Here is a 16,975-nt window from a genome sequence, read left to right on the forward strand (position 1 = left end):
TCTTGCCGTTATAAACAAAGATACCAATTGATCTGTAATTAGCTCTGGCGTATATCAACACGCCGATTAATTGGTCGGGCTCTAGACTAAATTAGACTGCCTTTTGAGTTTGAAGTGACAATGAATGATAGACTGTCGAGAATGACAGCTAAAAGTTACAAAACGATGCAAGTGAGATGTCGAGCTGATCTTTCTGTTGGACTGGTCAGTAATAACCTATTAGCTTGATGTTTGGCTGTGTAAGGAAAGTTGTCAACTCGCTGTTTTTATCATAAATATCCCTGCCAATGTAAGTTATGAGAAAAATCAGGCTAGCATCCAAATACATTCATCTCACATCAAAAAGTTTAATCAGTTTTCGTCAATCTCACACCTATAAGCCTTGGAAGTTTGCAAACTTAACCTAACTTAGCTAACTTGTAATAAATTACACTGTCCAATGTATATTAAGCATGTCGCCAACAACATTTTATTAGATTACACATACTTCACATTCAAATGTTTAGAAAACAATGTATATGGGCTGAAAATGCAAACTGTATTTCAGCTAAATCAAAATTTGTCATTAATTTTTTTGTCATTCTTTGGTTATGTTAGACTTAATCTACGATGTCACAATAAATACAACTTTGGAGAGTCATATTTGTGTAAAATGCACACAATGGCAAATAATAACCCTTTAGAGGTGACTTTGAATTGTGAAGAGCAGGCCAGGCCTGTTATGCCATGTTGCTCTGTCAGGATTTTAAACAATAGATGCACATTTTCTTTGGCAACGAGGTTAAGAATAAAAGCACTAGAAAGAGTGTCAAAGCTGTGCAATCCTGAGACAGAAACACCACAACCGCAACCATGATGGGCAAGGTAAGTCCAGCTCTGGAATATTATCTTCTCAGTAAAAACTGAAATATAGAGATATTGATACTGAATATTCGTATTAATGTACATTACATTTACACGTGACACATTTTCAGGGAATAAATATGCGACTCATACATCGTCGATGAGTCATTATAATTCAACCAACTGAATGAAATACTTTCCCCTACAACATGTATTAATGCAATAAAGAAACATCTAAATGTAGAGAAATGAATGTTATTTCAGATCATCTTCTACGAGGACAAGAACTTCCAGGGTCGCTCCTATGAGTGCATGAGCGACTGTTCCGACATGTCCTCCCACTTCAACCGCTGCCAATCCTGCAGGGTGGAGAGCGGTTGCTTCATGGTGTACGAGCGTCCCAACTTCATGGGCAACCAGTTCTTCATGAAGAGGGGCGAATACAATGACATGCACCGCATGCAGAGCATGGGCATGATGTTCGACAACATCAGGTCCTGCCGTATGATTCCTAATGTAAGTGGCCAAAATCCATTCTATTCCAATTTGAAGTTGGAAAATACTACATGATGTGATCATATTCATATATGTGAATGTGTTGAACTGTAAGCAGTGGGACACCTGCTAGCTACTTATGTATGGAAACACACGCACAGATAAAGAGACCGCAACCCGATGTTCACATTGTTTCATTACTTTTACAGCACAGAGGACAGTTCAGAATGAAGATCTACGAGAGGGAGAACTTCGGTGGTCAGAGTATGGAGCTGATGGATGACTGTGACTCCATCATGGATCGCTACCGTATGTCTGACTGCCAGTCCTGCAACGTGATGGATGGCCACTGGCTCATGTATGAGCAGCCCCACTTCAGAGGCAGAATGATGTACATGAGGCCTGGAGACCACAGAAGCTTCAGGGACCACGGATTCAGCAACACCAGATTCATGAGCATGAGGCGCATCATGGATTCCTATAATTAGGCACGGCATGTTTGCTAACCCTTTACAAACAGTTGATCGTCAATAAAAATGTTTAAACTCTTGGAAAAGCAGTGTTAGTTTTAATTATTCTTTTTTTATACAGGAATGGTATTCTGGCATTAAGGAAACAGTAAGTTCTCATACCTGATGCATACATACCTTCTATGGAGATACTGACATTTAAAAATGTAGAAGTCTTAAACCACTGTTTAGAGGGCACCTGAAGAAGATTTAAAGACCATACAACACCTAACAATATGAATAGCTACACAGAAGCCTAGCTCACACCTCAGACGAATAAATATCCATCATGCCAAATACTCCCAACAGCATCAAAACTAAATCAAAGCCAAATACATGGTCATGCCCATAACTGCTGTAAATAGGCAATAGGCTAGTCTACTTTCCTGAATCAAGCTGAATTGAAATGTCTCGTCGTGACCGTTCTTCCCTGTGTTTATAAATATGAATAAATCGCCATTAGTCATAGCCTACAGTTAGCAATAACTACTTTACAAGGACAAACTGAGAGTCACTTTGCATTATTTGGTCAATTATATATTGCTTTTTATTATATGGCAACGACAGTACAAGTGTTCTGATTGGCTAATGCGTAGTCATGCCTGCTGCGTATTGCCCTCCTCACCGGTCAATACGGATCCGTATTGCCCTCTGACGACATCTTCAAAATGAACGGAAGCAATATGTCTTTTTCAATATGTCATCCGTTGGATCAACGCATTCCAACGCAACCGTGTGACAGCATACACACGTACGCGTTAGAATGCGTTGATCCAACGGATGTCAGAGGAGAAGTCTGGCTTGTGGGGTTTTGTTGATACCAGAGACGTTATAGTGAGATTGACAGGTCAACAAACCAATCACGCCACTAGCAAGCTGTTTACCTTGTAAGTAGTAGCATGCTAACATTAGATAGGGGACTCAGACACCTCGCAAATTCTCTCAGACGTCTGGCATTTTTTTTTTCAGACATATTTTTTCAGTTACAATAAAGGGGTTTTTACATTGTACAGTGTCTATTTCTCGTTAACTTAAAAAAAATCTAAGCAAAAAAAAAGTCAAACAAACGTTTAGGTACAAATACGACCATCTACGGAGTTTGGTCCGGCATCTTTTTTTTTTTTTGAGCTTCCCGCTTTTCAGACGTGAGCATAAACGTGATCTGATTGGCTAGCGCCTGTGCTGTCAGTTATGCATGAAAGGCAATTCGATTGGCTGACGCATGTGTTGCCTCTCGAAAAGTTGAAAATGTTTCAACTCTTGCTGCAAGCAACTCATAAAATGGAACGCAACGGAGCCACAATTCACTTCGGCAAAGGATGACATCACCCCTTTCAAAGTGAATGGGGATGCGTCAACCTTGCCAGATCAACGCATTCCGACGCAACCGTGTGCATGCTCTTTGAGTGTGCCGTCACATTCACCCGAATACTAATCACACTCATCTGTCACCATTCCAATCTCCTGATTACACAATCACCTGCACCTGTCACCCACACTACATATACTCCTCACTTCGCTCACTTCCCTGTCGGACCTCGTATCACTAAGTCTACAAACCTGAAGACTACAGCTTCGGACCTGTTGATTTCCATATCAACCAACCTCCATTCAGCAACTCTATACCTCCGTGCAGCGCTCCGGCCTCACATGATCGTTTGCTTTCTCCGTAGTTTAAATATTATCTTCTGTCCATTTCCCGTTTTGGACATTTTGCCCTTGTTATTTCACTGTTCCCTTGGCTTGGCTCTCCAAATAAACTGTCATCACCACTACATCCTTTGTGTCTCCTGAAGTCTGTTACAGAAACATTATTTAACATATATGGGCCTAATAAACATACCTGAAATCAATCTACATTCTTTTGGGAATGTATTTATGTATAATATAGTGGAAAGGTAAGAGGTTAGTAGTGATGTGTATGGTACCTTCTATGGAGATACTGACATTTCAAAATGTAGAAGAACCACTGTTTAGAGGGCAACTGAAGAAGATTTAAAGACCATACAACACCTAACAATGTGAATAGCTACACAGAAGCATAGCTCACACCTCAGACGAATAAATATCCATCATGCCATATACTCCCAACAGCATCGAAACTAAACCAAAGCCAAATACATGGTCATGCCCTTAGCCTATTTTCCTTAAGTTCCTTGAAAGTTTCAGTTTCTGTAGAAAGCAACTATAGAAAGTAATTTCCTCCATTTTAGTTTCTTTACAGTCATTGAGGTAAACAGAGGTCTATCTCTGTAGGGATCCTTCCCATGTAGTCAGACACTTATAATTGCATTATGAGCCTGTCAGTGGCGTAAAAAGCGGTTTACTTACAGTTTACTGCATGCTTCATGGGATTACATTGTACAGCCATTTTGTAGTTACCGGTTATAGCTTTCTAACTTAATACTGGACCGATTTCGATTCTTAATTGTCCTTTGTAAAACTTTGGACCCAAAAAGATCTAAAAAGCAGGCCAGGTTGAAAAAGTTTCCCTTTAAGTATAAGAATTCTAAATGGTTGTAATATTTATGTAATTACTGGAAAAATAAGGTCTAGTCCACATAAAACAATGTTTAGGTCAGTCACAAAAAACATGAATACATTTTGTCATTTAGCCTTCCAACATGACCTTTCTGTGTCCTTCACAATTCTCTTACTAGAGTTTACGAGTAACTTCTGGTCCACGCCTACCTATTGATGGATTTGCCCAGGACCACTTAGTTTGTTTTTCCAGCACACACAGCTAGTACACCGTGAGGAGACATTCACTAAATTTGACAAAAAAAAATGAATTGGATTAGACTTGCTTACTGCACCTTTAACATAGTTTCAATGATTGTTTACTATCTGGTTGATAATATACGTGAAGGAGTAATCTTCACCTCTCCGTTTCTATTTTAATTATCGTTTCTTGCCGTTATAAACACAGATACCAATTTATCTGTAATTAGCTCTGGCGTATATCAACACGCCGATGAATTGGTCGGGCTCTCGTCTAAATTAGACTGCCTTTTCAGTTTGAAGTGACAATGAATGATAGACTGTCGAGAATGAGAGCTAAAAGTTACAAAAGGATGCAAGTGAGATGTCGAGCTGATCTTTCTGTTGGACTGGTCAGTAATAACCTATTAGCTTGATGTTTGGCTGTGTAAGGAAAGTTGTCAACTCGCTGGTTTTATCATAAACATCCCTGCCAATGTAAGTTATGAAAAAAATCAGGCTAGCATCCAAATAAATTAATCTCACATCAAAAAGTTTAATCAGTTTTTGTCAATCTCACGCCTATAAGCCTTGGAAGTTTGCAAACTTAACCTAACTTAGCTAACTTGTAATACATTACACTGTCCAATGTATATTAAGCATGTCGCCAACAACATTTTATTAGATTACACATACTCCACATTCAAATGCTTAGAAAACAATGTATATGGGCTGAAAATGCAAACAGTATTTCAGCTAAATCAAAATTTGTCATTCATTTTTTTGTCATTCTTTGGTTATGTTAGACCATCTACGATGTCACAATAAATACAACTTTGGAGAGTCATATTTGTGTAAAATGCACACAATGGCAAATAATAACCCTTTAAAGTCCACTTTGAATTGTGAAGAGCAGGCCAGGCCTGTTATGCCATGTTGCTCTGTCAGGATTTTAAACAATAGATGCACATTTTCTTTGGCAACAAGGTCAAGAATAAAAGCACTAGAAAGAGTGTCAAAGCTGTGCAATCCTGAGACAGAAACACCACAACCGCAACCATGATGGGCAAGGTAAGTCCAGCTCTGGAATATTATCTTCTCACTAAAAACTGAAATATAGAGATATTGATACTGAATATTCGTATTAATGAACATTAAATTTACACGTGACACATTTTCAGGGAATTAATATGTGACTCATACATCGTCGATGAGTCATTATAATTCAACCAACTGAATGAAATACTTTTCCCTACAACATGTATCAATGCAATAAAGAAACATCTAAATGTAGAGAAATGAATGTTATTTCAGATCATCTTCTACGAGGACAAGAACTTCCAGGGTCGCTCCTATGAGTGCATGAGCGACTGTTCCGACATGTCCTCCCACTTCAACCGCTGCCAATCCTGCAGGGTGGAGAGCGGCTGCTTCATGGTGTACGAGCGTCCCAACTTCATGGGCAACCAGTTCTTCATGAAGAGGGGCGAGTACAATGACATGCACCGCATGCAGAGCATGGGCATGATGTTCGACAACATTAGGTCCTGCCGTATGATCCCTAATGTAAGTGGCCAAAATCCATTCTATTGAAATTTGAAGTTGGAAAATACTACATGATGTGATAATTTTCATATATGTGAATGTGTTGAACTGTAAGCAGTGGGACACCTGCTAGCTCCTTATGTATGGAAACACACGCACAGATAAAGCGACCGCAACCTGATGTTCACATTGTTTCATTACTTTTACAGCATAGAGGACAGTTCAGAATGAAGATCTACGAGAGGGAGAACTTCGGTGGTCAGAGTATGGAGCTGATGGATGACTGTGACTCCATCATGGATCGCTACCGTATGTCTGACTGCCAGTCCTGCAATGTTATGGATGGCCACTGGCTCATGTATGAGCAGCCCCACTTCAGAGGCAGAATGATGTACATGAGGCCTGGAGACCACAGAAGCTTCAGGGACCATGGATTCAGCAACACCAGATTCATGAGCATGAGACGCATCATGGATTCCTGTAATTAGGCACGGCATGTTTGCTAACCCTTTAGAAACATTTGACCGTCAATAAAATGTTTAAACTCTTGGAAAAGCAGTGTTAGTTTTAATTATTCTTTTTTATACATGAATGGTATTCTGACATTAAGGACACAGTAAGTTCTCATACCTGATGCATACATACCTTCTATGGAGATACTGACATTTAAAAATGTAGAAGTCTTAAACCACTGTTTACAGGGCAACTGAAGAGGATTTAAAGACCAACACCTAACAAAATGAATAGCTACACAGAAGCCTAGCTCACACCTGAGACGAATATCCATCATGCCAAATACTCCCAACAGCATCGAAACTAAACCAAAGCCAAATACATGGTCATGCCCATAACTGCTGTAAATAGGTAATAGGCTAGTCTACTTTCCTGAATCATGCTGAATTGAAATGTCTCGTCGTGACCGTTCTTCCCTGTGTTTATAAATATGAATACATCGCCATTAGTCATAGCCTACAGATAGCAATTACTACTTTACAAGGAGAAACTGAGACAGTCACTTTGCATTATTTGGTCTTTACTCAGATTATATATTGCCCTGTAATGATTTGCCACAACATCAGATTTCAAATCTGGTTCTGCCATCTGGTACATGGTTTCTTACTTCACCAATATGACAACACAGTTTGAAAACACACTTTATAAGGCTTTTTTAGGGGAAAGTGCTAAAGTATGTATCAATCACGCTCCAGGAGAGGAAATGAGCTTGATAGCAGTTTTGTGGATAAATAATTTACTTGACGACTTGATGACTACAAGGACAAACTGAGAGTCACTTTGCATTATTTGGTCAATTATATATTGCTTTTTATTATATGGCAACGACAGTACGAGCGTTCTGATTGGCTAATGCGTAGTCATGCCTGCTGCGTATTGCCCTCCTCACCGGTCAATACGGATCCGTATTGCCCTCTGACGACATCTTCAAAATGAACGAAAGCAATAAGTCTGAGTTTTACTATGCCAAAAAAATGCCATATAATAAACAACTTACTTACCTCGACCGTTCGGTCATGCCAGGAAATATCAAACTTCGGCTTTGGCGTATCGACCCTGCTATCGCCCGGTCGATACGTTAAAGCCTCAGTTTTATATTTCCCGGCATGACCTCACTCTCGGTTAGTAAGTAGTTAGTAATGATCTGTCACCATGAACGGATTAAGAAACCAAGGGTCCCTGGGCCTGGACATGTTAGAGTGATTCTTTTCCAAATTGAAACTGATTAAGACCTACCTGAGCAGCATGGGGCAGAAGAGGCTGAATGGGATGTCTATCCTGTCCATTGGAAGAGCAAATCATGCATCATCACTTTTATGTTTGAAAAGCGTCGTTCGGCAAGTGTACTGTGCCTCTAGGTGTGCTCAGTCAGCTTGTAGGTCTTGACGTTCAGATTCTGCGCCTAAACTAGCTATATCGTATCGTCACATGATCAAATAGAGACTTGACATTGGCGAACAAGATACATATTACCCAGCAATCATCATTGCATATCTGTATATGACAAAAATAACAAATTCAATTAAATAAGAAATTATTAATTGAATTGAATCGGTGTATGTGTATGTACGATAAGCATATAATTGTGTTATAGATTGCTACTGACGATTTCCCCCTATAAATTATGAAAACCATGATAGAGACAGGTTTGCCATTTTGAGGGAATATATAGCATAAGGTATCTCAGCCAGTCCACAAGAAATCATCCTTGATCACTGTCGCATTAAACTAGCGACATTTTCACATCCATACGTTCGAAAAAATGTAGAAAGCGGCGTCTGCTTTGACCACTAACCTTCCGCACTGCCTCCATTGTCTTTAGTTACGCCCCTGGCGCACATGCACATTTTCTAACACAGCACATGTACACTTAATTAAAGCCATTAGCAAATGAACAAAATACACCTTTTCAACCACAAATAAGAGATACATAACAGCGACTTCACGCAGAGGCTCTGGCTTAGGCAATCCAGACTATTCTCATTTGTAGTTCCACGTTGGTGGAACGAACTGCCTAGTACTACCAGAGCAGGGGCGTCCCTCTCTACCTTTAAGAAGCTTTTGAAGACCCAACTCTTCAGAGAGCACCTCCCTTCCTAACTGGCACCTTGACTTGCGCTTAACTTGCACTCCTGCACTTCTTTTTCCTTTCTAGGTCGTTTTTCTAATTCTTATGTAAAGTAGTATTTATTGTTACACCATGTTTTTTATTGCTCTTAGCTTGACTGTTCTCTCCCTTGTACGTCGCTTTGGACAAAAGCGTCTGCTAAATGACTAAATGTAAATGTAAATGTAAATTGCTTAGGGGCCCATTGAGCTCATGGGCCCCTGGACCTGGGCCCGTTCGTTAATCCATCCCTGTCTGTCACAACATCAGATTTCAAATCTGGTTCTGCCTCTGGTGGGTACATGGTTTTTTACTTTACCAATATGACAACACAGATTGAAAACACACTTTATAAGGCTTTTTTAAGGGAAGATGCTAAAGTATGTATTGCTCACGCTAGAGGAGAGAAAATGCGCTTGATAGCAGTTTTGTGGATAAATAAGTTACTTGACTGTTCTATGAAAGGAACATAGAAGAAAAGCAAGTTATAGCAATAATTAATGAGCGACTCAGCTCAAATCCTCTGGCCCTAATTTGAAAGGCTGTGAGCTCCACTAGGGTGCTGTGGCGTTACATTACTGTTTAAATAGGACAACATCAAAGGGAGTAGCCAAGCAGAATAGCTCTTTGCATATACCCATAGGAAGGCTAGGATAGAGTAAAGCTTTTATGGGACAGGTTAAATGGCATATTCATTTCTGATTGTGTTGTTTAATTTGTGTCTTCTGAGCCAATCATAAGAAGGGGAATTCTGATACGTGCTATGATGACAAGCACACCAGTTACTTTTAAGGTTCCAGTCCATATTATGAAAATATTTACTTACATTTAAATATGTTGTACATATATACAAACAGCCCAGCAGAGTTTGTGGCACGGCCAGATACAGTAGGGCTTAGAGAACACACGCATACATACATACATACACAATATATGTATAATGGTGACATTGTATGCTTTATTTGTTCTTCTCTGTATAATTTCCTGTCAGGAGTTTTACTAAAGTTGTCAGGAAAGGGGACTATATACCTCTCTTACTTGCCTATTTGGAGATTGGACATTTTTATGATATTTAGATTTTCGGGCCTTACTGCAAGAGAAGAGGAATTTTGGGTGAGAACAATCCTTTTTTTTTTGTTTGGCTTGGCTGGATATATATGAAAAGGCGTACTTTTTTCTTTTTGGGCCCTCCTTTTTTTCTTCTCATTTTTTATGTATCTGAGAATGACAGAATGAAGGACTAAACTTTAATGGACTTGATCTGACTTGATATATATCATTTTTTATTATTTGGATTTTTCAGATGCCTGCTGAAGTCCTTGAACTAAATCTGAGAGAATTCAGTTGAAACTGTCGAGTTATTTATTGTTGAAGTTGGATCTCTTGAACAGGTTATTTACTATTTGAGTTACTATAAAGAAGCCAATTTGTTTTAAGTTCAAACCTTGAAAGTGTAATCATTGCCGTGGCCTTGACTGTCACCTCAGCGCTGAACCCAGCTCCCACCCCCTCTTGACTCACATGCCTCACCTTCCCAATCCCCTGATTGCCTGCACCTGCCTCAGTCACATTTACGGCACACTCACAGAGCATTCACACCTACGCGTTAGAATGCGTTGATCCAACGGATGTCGGAGGAGGAGTCTGGCACGTGGGGTTCTGTTGATACCAGAGACGTTATAGTGAGATTGACAGGTCAACAAACCAATCACGCCACTAGCAAGCTGCTTACCTTGTAAGCAGTAGCATGCTAACATTTGGTAGGGAGCTCAGACACCTCGCAAATCCTATCAGACGTATTTTTCAGTTACAATAAAGGGGTTTTTACATTGTACAGTGTCTATTTCTCGGTAACTTTAAAAAAATCTAAGCAAAAAAAAGTCAAACAAACAACTTTTAGGTACAAATACGACCATCTACGGAGTTTGGTCGCCATCTTTTTTTTTGAGCTTGCCGCTTTTTAGACGTGAGCATATACGGGATCTGATTGGCTAGCGCCTGTGCTGTCAGTTATGCATGAAAGGCAATTTGATTGGCTGACACATGCATTGCCTCACGAAAACATTCTTCAACTCTTGCCGCAAGCAAAGCATGAAACGCAACACACTGGAACCCAACGGAGCCACAATTCAGTTCGGCAAAGGATCAACCCTGACGGATCAACGCATTCCAACGCAAAGGTGTGAATGATCTGTCACACGATTTCGTTGGAATGCGTTGATCCGTCAAGGTTGAATGTTCAACTTTTCGAGAGGCAATGCATGCCTCAGCCAATCAAATCGCCTTTCATGCAAATGCGACAGCACAGGCTCTAGCCAATCAGATCGCGTTTATGGTCATGTCTCAAGAGCGCAAAGCTCTGAGAGGATTTGCGAGGAGTCTGAGCCACCTATCTAATGTTAGCATGCTACGACCCACAAGGTAAACAGCTTGCTAGCGGCGTGATTGGTTTGTTGACCTGTCAATCTCAGGTATAACGTCTCCGTTATCAACACAACCCCATGCGCCAGACTCCTCCTCCGTCATCCGTTGGATCAACGCATTCCAACGCAACCGTGTGAGTGACAGAGCATTCACACGCTTCCGTTGGAATGCGTTGATTCGTCAGGGTTGACGGATCTCCATTCACTTTGAAGGGGATGACGTCATCCTTTGCCGAACTGAATTGTGGCTCCGTTGGGTTCCCGTGCGATGCGTTTCATGCTTTGCTTGCGGGAAGAGTTGAAGAATGTTCAACTTCTCGAGAGGCAATGCATGCGTCAGCCAATCAAATTGCCTTTCATGCATAACTGACAGCACAGGCGCTAGCCAATCAGATCCCGTATATGCTTACGTCTAAAAAGCGGCAAGCTCAAAAAAAAAAGATGGCGACCAAACTCCGTAGATGGTCGTATTTAGATCTAAAAGTTGTTTGTTTGACTTTTTTTTGCTTAGATTTTTTAAAAGTTACCGAGAAATAGACACTGTACAATGTAAAAACCCCTTTATTGTAACTGAAAAATACGTCTGATAGGATTTGCGAGGTGTGTGAGCACCCTACCTAATGTTAGCATGCTAGTGGCGTGATTGGTTTGATGACCTGTCAATCTCACTATAACGTCTCTGGTATCAACAGAACCCCATGCGCCAGACTCCTCCTCCGCCATACGTTGGCGCAACGCATTCCAACGGAAGCGTGTGAATGCTCCGTGTGCCGTCACATTTCCCCCGAATACTAATCACACTCACCTGTCACCATTCCAATCTCCTGATTACACAATGACCTGCACCCACCTGTTACCCACACTACATATACTCCTCACTTCGCTCACTTCCCTGTCGGATCTCGTGTCACTAAGTCTACAAACCTGAAGACTACAGCTTCGGACCTGTTGATTTCCATATCAACCAACCTCCATTCTGCAACACTAAACTTCAAAATGTAGAAGAACCACTGTTTAGAGGGCAACTGAAGAAGATTTAAAGACTATACAACACCTAACAATGTGAATAGCTACACAGAAGCATAGCTCACACCTCAGACGAATAAATATCCATCATGCCAAACACTCACAACAGCATTGAAACTAAACCAAAGCCAAATACATGGTCATGCCCTAGAAAGTAATTTCCTCCATTTTAGTTTCTTTACAGTTATTGAGGTAAACAGAGGTATATCTCTGTAGGGATCCTTCCCATGTAGTCAGTCACTTAAAAAGACAGAACCCCCGCAAAGCAGCTGGACCAGATGCTGTCTCTCCCTCCACACTAAGGTACTGTGCGGACCAGCTGTCTCCAGTGTTCACGGACATCTTTAACACCTCACTGGCTGAATGCGTGGTCCCTGCCTGCTTTAAAACCTCCACCATCATCCCCGTTCCCAAAAAGCAGAGGATCATAGGCCTTAATGACTATAGACCAGTCGCCCTGACCTCTGTGGTAATGAAGACCTTTGAGCGCCTCGTGCTGACCCACCTCAAGGCCATCACCAACCACCTCCTCGACCCACTGCAGTTTGCCTACAGAGCCAACAGGTCTGTAGATGACGCAATTAACATGGGACTCCACTTCATCCTCCAGCACCTTGACTCCCCCGGCACCTACGCCAGGATCCTGTTTGTGGATTTCAGCTCCGCATTCAACACCATCGCCCCAGCTCTCCTCCAAGACAAGCTAACACAGCTGAGCGTGCCTGAGCCCACCTGCAGGTGGATCACTGACTTCCTGTCAGACAGGAAGCAGCGTGTGAGGCTGGGCAAGCTTGTCTCGGAGCCCCGGACCATCAGCACTGGAGCCCCACAAGGCTGTGTGCTCTCTCCTTTACTCTTCTCCCTCTACACCAACAACTGCACCTCCAGCCACCCCTCTGTCAAACTCCTTAAATTTGCGGATGACACAACCCTCATTGGACTAATCTCCAATGGGGACGAGGCAGCCTACAGAAAAGAAGTTGACAGCCTGGCTTTCTGGTGCAGCCAGAATCACCTGGAGCTGAACGCCTATGAAACAGTAGAGATGGTAGCAGACTTCAGGAGGAGCCCAGCCGCAACCTTCCCCCTCATCATGTGTGACTCCCCAGTTAACACTGTGGAGTCTTTCAGATTCCTGGGAACAATTATGGCACAGGACCTAAGGTGGGCGGAGAACATCACCTCCACAATCAAGAAGGCCCAGCAAAGGATGTTCTTCCTTCGGCAGCTAAAAAAATTCAACATGCCGCAGAAAGTGATGGTCGAGTTCTACACAGCCATCATTGAGTCCATCCTCACCTCATCAATCACCATCTGGTTCGCTGCCTCTACTGCAAAGGACAAAGACTGCAGCGGATCATTCGGTCAGCCGAGAAGGTCATCGGCTGCGACCTGTCGTCTCTCCTAGACCTGTTCCACTCCAGGACCAGCAAGAGAGCATGCAAGATCATCGCTGATCCTTCCCATCCCGGTCACCACCTATTCCAAAGACTCCCATCTGGCAGAAGGTTCCGGGCTATAAAGACCAAAACCTCGCGCCACCTGAACAGTTTTTTCCCTACGGCAGTGGTGCTCACAAACAAGCCCCCTGCATCACACTGACTCTGGGTTTGCCAATTCCAATTCACAATTATTTATTATTATCTAATATTCTGTATTTGTCTTTTATTCTTGTTTTTGCTATTTTGTTGTTATGTTATGTGTTTTATGTCCTATGCACCAACCACCAAGATAATTTCCTGTATATGTAAATATACTTGGCCATTAAAAGAATTCTGATTCTGATTCTGATTATGATTGCATTATGAGCCTGTCAGTGGTGTAAAAGGCGGTTTACTTACAGTTTACTGCATGTTTCATGGGATTACATTGTACAGCCATTTTGTAGTTACCGGTTATAGCTTTCTAACCGAATACTGGACCGATTTCGATTCTTAATTGTCCTTTGTAAAACTTTGGGCCCAAAAATATCTAAAAATCGGGCCAGGTTGAAAAAGTTTCCCTTTAAGTATAATAATTTCTAAATGGTTGTAATATTGAAGAGAGTTCTAATATTTATGTAATTAGTGGAAAAATAAGGTATCCACATAAAACAATGTTTAGGTCAGTCACAAAAAACATCAATTAATTTTGTCGTTTAGCCTTACAACATGACTTTTCTGTGTCTTTCACAATTCTCTTACTAGAGTTTATGAGTACCTTCTGGTCCACTCCTACCTATTGATGGATTTGCACAGGACCACTTAGTTTGTTTTTTCAAAAAGTTTGTTCAGTTTTCGTCAATCTCACGCCAATAAGCTTTGGAAGTTGGCAAACTTAACCTAACTCAGCTAACTTGTAATAAATTACACTGTCCACTGTATATTGAACATGTCGCCAACAACATTTTATTAGATTACACATACTCCACATTCAAATGCTTAGAAAACAATGAATATAAGCTGAAAACGCAATAAGTATTTCAGTTAAATAAAAATTTGTCATTCATTTTTTTGTCATTCTTTGGTTATGTTAGAGTAAATCTCCGATGTCACAACAATGAAAACTATGCAGAGTCATATTTGTGAAAAATGCACACAATGGCAAATAATAACCCTTTAGAGGCCACTTTGAATTGTGAAGCGCAGGCCAGGCCTGTTATGCCATGTTGCTCTGTCAGGATTTTAAACAATAGATGCACATTTTCTTTGACAACGAGGTTAAGAATAAAAGCACTAGAAAGTCAGTGTCAAAGCTGTGCAATCCCGAGACAGAAACACCACAACCGCAACCATGATGGGCAAGGTAAGTCCAGCTCTGGAATATTATCTTCTCAGTAAAATCTGAAATATAGAGATATTGATACTGAATATTTATATTAATGAACATTCTATTTACACGTGACACATTTTCAGGGAATTAATATGTGACTCATACATCGTCGATGAGTCATTATAATTCAACCAACTGAATGATATACTTTTACCTACAACATGTATTAATGCAATAAAGAAACATCTAAATGTAGAGAAATGAATGTTATTTCAGATCATCTTCTACGAGGACAAGAACTTCCAGGGTCGCTCCTATGAGTGCATGAGCGACTGTTCTGACATGTCCTCCCACTTCAACCGCTGCCAATCCTGCAGGGTGGAGAGCGGCTGCTTCATGGTGTACGAGCGTCCCAACTTCATGGGTAACCAGTACTTCATGAGGAGGGGCGAGTATCCCGACTATATGCGCATGCAGAGCATGGGCATGATGTTCGACAACATCAGGTCCTGCCGTATGATCCCAATGGTAATTTTTTTTATCAATATTTTGTCTATTCTGTCCACATGATATATAGCTGACTGTAGTAGGTACTACAACTACTAAGTTTGACCTATCTCCAATACAGCACAGAGGACAGTTCAGAATGAAGATCTACGAGAGGGAGAACTTCGGTGGTCAGAGTATGGAGCTGATGGATGACTGTGACTCCATCATGGATCGCCATCGTATGTCTGACTGCCAGTCCTGCAATGTGATGGATGGCCACTGGCTCATGTATGAGCAGCCCCACTTCAGAGGCAGAATGATGTACATGAGGCCTGGAGAGCACAGAAGCTTCAGGGACCAGGGATTCAGCAACACCAGATTCATGAGCATGAGGCGCATCATGGATTCCTGTAATTAGGCACGGCATGTTTGCTAACCCTTTAGAAACAGTTGATTGTCAATAAAATGTTTAAACTCTTGGAAAAGTAGTGTTAGTTTTAATTATCCTTTTTTATACAGGAATGGAATTCTGGCATTAAGGACACAGTAAGTTCTCATACCTTCTATAAACAACTGAAGAAGATTTAAAGACCATACAACACCTAACAATGTGAATAGCTTCATAGAAGCATAGCTCATACCTCAGACGAATAAATATCCATCATGCCAAATACTCCCAACAGCATCGAGACTAAACCAAAGACAAATACATGGTCATGCCCATAACTGCTGTAAATAGGCAATAGGCTAGTCTATTTTCCTGAATCATGCTGAATTGAAATGTCTTGTCGTGACCGTTCTTCCCTGTGTTTATATATATGAATACATCGGCATTAGTCATAGCCTACAGATAGCAATAACTACTTTACAAGGACAAACTGAGACAGTCACTTTGCATTATTTGGTCAATTATATATTGCTTTTTATTATATGGCAACGACAGTACGAGCATTCTGATTGGCTAATGCGTAGTCATGCCAGCCGCGTATTGCCCTCCTCACCGGTCAATACGGATCCGTATGGGCCTAACGACATTTTCAAAATGAACGAAAGCGATCAGTCTGAGTTTTACTATCCAGACAAAAATGAAAACATCAACAGCCATGAGGAAATTCAGAAGAAGTGAAAATGTGTTATTGAAAGTGATGATGAAGACTAGAAACTTTAGTTTGAATCACTTGTGTTGTTACTTGTGTTGTTACTTTTATTTACTGTAAATTAAAGCCATTTTAGCTGAGCCGTGTTGTCCGTTTTCTATTGATCATTGTAACTTGAAGTTAGCAAGTAATTGGTTGCTACGCAACACCTGAAACACATTGTGTCGTGAGAAGACTTGAGAGCTGAACAAAACAACATGTTTTCTAATAACAATTACCATTTCTTTTCATTTACAAAATGAAAGGAGCGAAAAATGCCATAATAAACAACTTACTTACCTCGATGATTCAGTCATGCCGGAAATATCAAACTTCGGCTTCGCTATCGCTCGGTCGATACGTAAAAGCCTCAGTTTGATATTTCCCAGCATGACCTCACTCTCGGTTAGTAATGAGTTAGTAATGATCTGTCACAAC

The 16,975-nt window shown here is 41.0% G+C and overlaps 3 protein-coding genes across 3 annotated transcripts; all 3 read left to right on the plus strand.

Annotated features, from left to right (window-relative positions):
* The first annotated feature begins 852 nt into the window (after positions 1-852).
* On the plus strand, positions 853-1,826 carry LOC116223186 (gamma-crystallin M1-like). The gene is made up of 3 exons (XM_031579027.1): positions 853-864; positions 1,108-1,359; positions 1,548-1,826. Exons 1-3 carry the CDS (start codon positions 853-855, stop codon positions 1,824-1,826), a joined length of 543 nt encoding a protein of 180 aa, XP_031434887.1.
* Positions 1,827-5,606: 3,780 nt separating this feature from the next.
* LOC116223187 (gamma-crystallin M1-like) lies at positions 5,607-6,580 on the plus strand. The gene is made up of 3 exons (XM_031579033.1): positions 5,607-5,618; positions 5,862-6,113; positions 6,302-6,580. Exons 1-3 carry the CDS (start codon positions 5,607-5,609, stop codon positions 6,578-6,580), a joined length of 543 nt encoding a protein of 180 aa, XP_031434893.1.
* An 8,353-nt stretch (positions 6,581-14,933) lies between these two features.
* Positions 14,934-15,819, plus strand: LOC105909532 (gamma-crystallin M3-like). The gene is made up of 3 exons (XM_031579039.1): positions 14,934-14,945; positions 15,189-15,440; positions 15,541-15,819. Exons 1-3 carry the CDS (start codon positions 14,934-14,936, stop codon positions 15,817-15,819), a joined length of 543 nt encoding a protein of 180 aa, XP_031434899.1.
* Positions 15,820-16,975: the final 1,156 nt, after the last annotated feature.

The sequence above is a fragment of the Clupea harengus genome, chromosome 2 (assembly GCF_900700415.2).
Source record: "Clupea harengus chromosome 2, Ch_v2.0.2, whole genome shotgun sequence".
Lineage (NCBI taxonomy): Eukaryota > Metazoa > Chordata > Actinopteri > Clupeiformes > Clupeidae > Clupea > Clupea harengus.

Bases quoted from the DNA above. Each gene is read 5' to 3' on its own strand.
- LOC105909532 (XM_031579039.1), top strand. The intron at 15,441-15,540 runs GTAATTTTTTTT...TCTCCAATACAG, and splicing joins CCTGCCGTATGATCCCAATG to CACAGAGGACAGTTCAGAAT.
- LOC116223186 (XM_031579027.1), top strand. The intron at 1,360-1,547 runs GTAAGTGGCCAA...TTACTTTTACAG, and splicing joins CCTGCCGTATGATTCCTAAT to CACAGAGGACAGTTCAGAAT.
- LOC116223187 (XM_031579033.1), top strand. The intron at 6,114-6,301 runs GTAAGTGGCCAA...TTACTTTTACAG, and splicing joins CCTGCCGTATGATCCCTAAT to CATAGAGGACAGTTCAGAAT.